The 3,132-nt window shown below is 59.1% G+C and overlaps 1 protein-coding gene across 1 annotated transcript in view; it reads left to right on the top strand.

Annotated features, from left to right (window-relative positions):
- LOC104493312 (arf-GAP with Rho-GAP domain, ANK repeat and PH domain-containing protein 3-like) overlaps positions 1-3,132 on the top strand; it is an 18,491-nt gene that overhangs the window by 7,018 nt on the left and 8,341 nt on the right. Inside the window, 7 exon segments of the mRNA XM_010135967.1 lie at positions 200-320; positions 541-728; positions 1,573-1,679; positions 1,786-1,985; positions 2,262-2,347; positions 2,504-2,686; positions 2,913-3,075. Of these exon segments, the coding sequence (XP_010134269.1) occupies positions 200-320; positions 541-728; positions 1,573-1,679; positions 1,786-1,985; positions 2,262-2,347; positions 2,504-2,686; positions 2,913-3,075 (1,048 nt within the window).

Below are 3,132 nucleotides of genomic sequence, written 5' to 3' on the forward strand. Positions count from 1 at the left end.
CCAGCCAGGCTGGCCTCACATCACCCACACAGAAACAGGTACCAGGCACGGCCCTGGAGCAGCCCTGCTGCAGGAGCTTGTAGGCCATGTCCTCTTCCCCTTGTGGTTATGGTGCCAGTGTGCCCAGCAAGGTGGGCGGTTATGGAGGTGACCCACAGGAAGGGCAAAGGGGGTTAACCCTGCCTGGGGCTCCTTCCAGGAGCCCTACCCCAAGGGGGTGATCCCGCTGTCCGTGATCGAGATGGCTCGCTCCACCAAGGACAACAAGTTCCAGGTCTTCACCAGCCACCGGATCTTTGTCTTCCGTGCCGAGAATGAAGGTAAGTGAAGACCTGGGCCAGGGCGCATCAGTCCCCAAGGAACTGTCCCTGCCTCCATCCTCCAGCCAGAGCAGCCCGGAGGCAGCTCTCACCCCCTCCCCAAAACATCCAGCCACAAGGAATGAGGGGGTTTCTTCCCTGTCATACTTGCTGGGTGCTCTGCTCCATGCCAGGCCTGTTGGGAAGGGCTCAAACCTGCTCCCTCATGCCTGGTCCCCAGCCCAGAGGAATGAGTGGTGCTCCACGCTGCAGAAGAAGGTGACGGAGCAGCGCCTGGTGGGGTCCCGGCCCCGGCCCACCAACACAGCTCACTGCCAGAAGTCAGGAACCCTGGAGCTGAAGGGCCAGAAGTCCAAGGTGTTCGCAGCCCTGACCCTGCCCGAGATGTGGCTGTACAAGAGCGAGCAGGTTTGTGACCAGACCAGACACCCCGCTGGCAGAGAGGGCTGTGCCAATGGTGGATGGGATGGGAGTGATGGAGGGAGCTTAGTCAGGGCCTGTGCCAAAGGAAGAGCAGGGAGGGAAGGACAGGCAGGAGAAAGGGAGCAGGAAGCTGGAGATCCTGCACAGGACAGCACTGGTGGGACCCTGGGCTTGGAGATGCAGTAGGTACCAGGAGTGGATCCCTGGTCCCAATCTCCTCTCTATGACCAACGTCTCTGCATCTCTGCCAGGCATCTAGGTCTTAGTAGCATCAAAGTGTCCTGATCCATCACAGGTCAGGTGGATCAATGACCGTGAAGCCATACACAAACGTTCCTGGTGCAGCAGGAGCTTTCCCCTCAGAGTGGCAGTTGTCTGCCAGCCCCCCCACACCCTGCCTGCTGCCCGTAGAACTCCCCAACTTCCACCTGCTGAATTTTCTCGGCACCCCTGACTTTTTTCCAGCCACCTCAAGCCTCTGTGGTTTTTGCTCAAGTTGATACTTGCTTTCTGAGTGTACCTAACTTGGTGTGGACTCAAATCCCCAGACCAAAGGGTCTTGAAGGATGGGTTTCAGGGGCTGTGGGCAGAACCTGCCTTTCATTTTAAGACATAACGTATTTGCGAGATTCTTTATGTCAGCCCACATGAGATGGCTGGGATATGTGGCAGGGAACCAGGTCTGGCTTGTCCAGGCAAAGGAGGGAGGGGACGCTGAGGGAGCCAGATGCAGCTGCCTGGCTCCAGCTCCTGCATGACGGACATGACTGGTGTGTCCAGCACAGCCATGGCGCTGCAGAGCCAACACCAGTGTCACTCTGAATTGCAGTTCTTTAAGATGGGCATTGGCATCTGCTTCATTGAGATGCGTGGCTCCACCATCCGTGAAGCCAAGAACCGCAGCTTCGAGCTCATCACCCCCTCCAAAATATTCAGGTATCTCAGGCGTCTGGGTGGGATGAGGTGTGGGGAGCCACCAGGTGCTGGACCCAGGTGCTGGCTGCTCCAGGCCCCTGAGCTTTGGCTGTGCTGGTGATCATAGCTTCGTGGCGGAGTCAGAGCGGGAGAAGCGGGAGTGGATGGAGGCCCTGCAGGAGGCTATAGCTGAGATGCTTTATGACTACGAAGTGGCAGAGAAGATCTGGTCCAACAAAGCCAACAAACACTGCGCAGACTGCTGGGCTCAGAGTCCTGACTGGGCATCCATCAACCTGTGCGTGGTCATCTGCAAGCAGTGTGCAGGTCAGTGCATCTCCCCCGGGGTTCAGGCGGGTGCAGGCAGGGTGTTGGCTGGGGTATGGGTGCAACTTGAGTACTGGTTGCCCTGGCAGGATTAATCCACTTAATCCACTCTTCTGCTCCCTGTAGGGCAGCACCGCGGCCTGGGATCCAACATTTCCAAGGTGTGGGCTACACCCGCCCGGGCAGGCAGGGTGTTGGCTGGGGTATGGGTGCAACTTGAGTACTGGTTGCCCTGGCAGGATTAATCCACTTAATCCACTCTTCTGCTCCCTGTAGGGCAGCACCGCGGCCTGGGATCCAACATTTCCAAGGTGCAAAGCCTGAAGCTTGACACCAGCGTCTGGTCCAATGAAATTGTACAGGTAGAGGCACTCAGGGCAGGGTGCTGGGGCTGGCACAGCATGCTCAGGGACCGGGCTGCTTCTCCAGGCAGGGCAGCAGCCCCACGGCCTCCCCTGGGCACCCGGCTCCTCCTGGCTGGCCCTGGTGCTCACCATGACCACGGGACTCTCCTGCAGCTTTTCATCGTGCTGGGAAATGACCGAGCCAACCGGTTTTGGGCTGCTCGCCTTCCCACCACTGAGGCTCTCTACCCAGATGCCAGTGCTGAGCAGAGACGCGATTTCATCTACCGCAAGTACCGAGAGGGACGGTACCGCCTGCCCCATCCCCACTATGCCACTCAGGAGGACTTGCTCCAGGTAGGGGCCACCTCGGGGTGCAGGCAGGATGCTGGTATGCTGGGAACCACCCCAGAGCTCTGGGTCTGAGATGCCAGCACCTCTTGCTTGGTTGTGTGAGCCCACACCCTCATGCCAGGCAGTTCGGTGGACTCAGGTGGGAGTTGTGCTTCAAGCAGTGCTGGCAGCAGGCTGGGGGTCTCCATGAGCCAGGACGTGGTCCCTACAGATGTCTGTCTCATCCCAGGCACTGTGCAATGCGGTGACAGGACCAGCCCTGCTCAAGACCATCCTGCAGTTCTTCTCATCCGCAGAAGCTGGGCTGGTGGCTGACCCTGCCACCTGCGAGGTGGCCCCAGGGGCTGACCTTTGGTGGAGACCGGAGAGCAAAAGGCCCAGGAACCTTTCAGGTAATGAGGACCTTCAAGGCCCATCTGGCTGTGATGGAGTGGCTTCCTCCTTGCCAC

This window comes from Buceros rhinoceros, unplaced genomic scaffold, assembly GCF_000710305.1.
Source record: "Buceros rhinoceros silvestris isolate BGI_N320 unplaced genomic scaffold, ASM71030v1 scaffold15285, whole genome shotgun sequence".
Lineage (NCBI taxonomy): Eukaryota > Metazoa > Chordata > Aves > Bucerotiformes > Bucerotidae > Buceros > Buceros rhinoceros.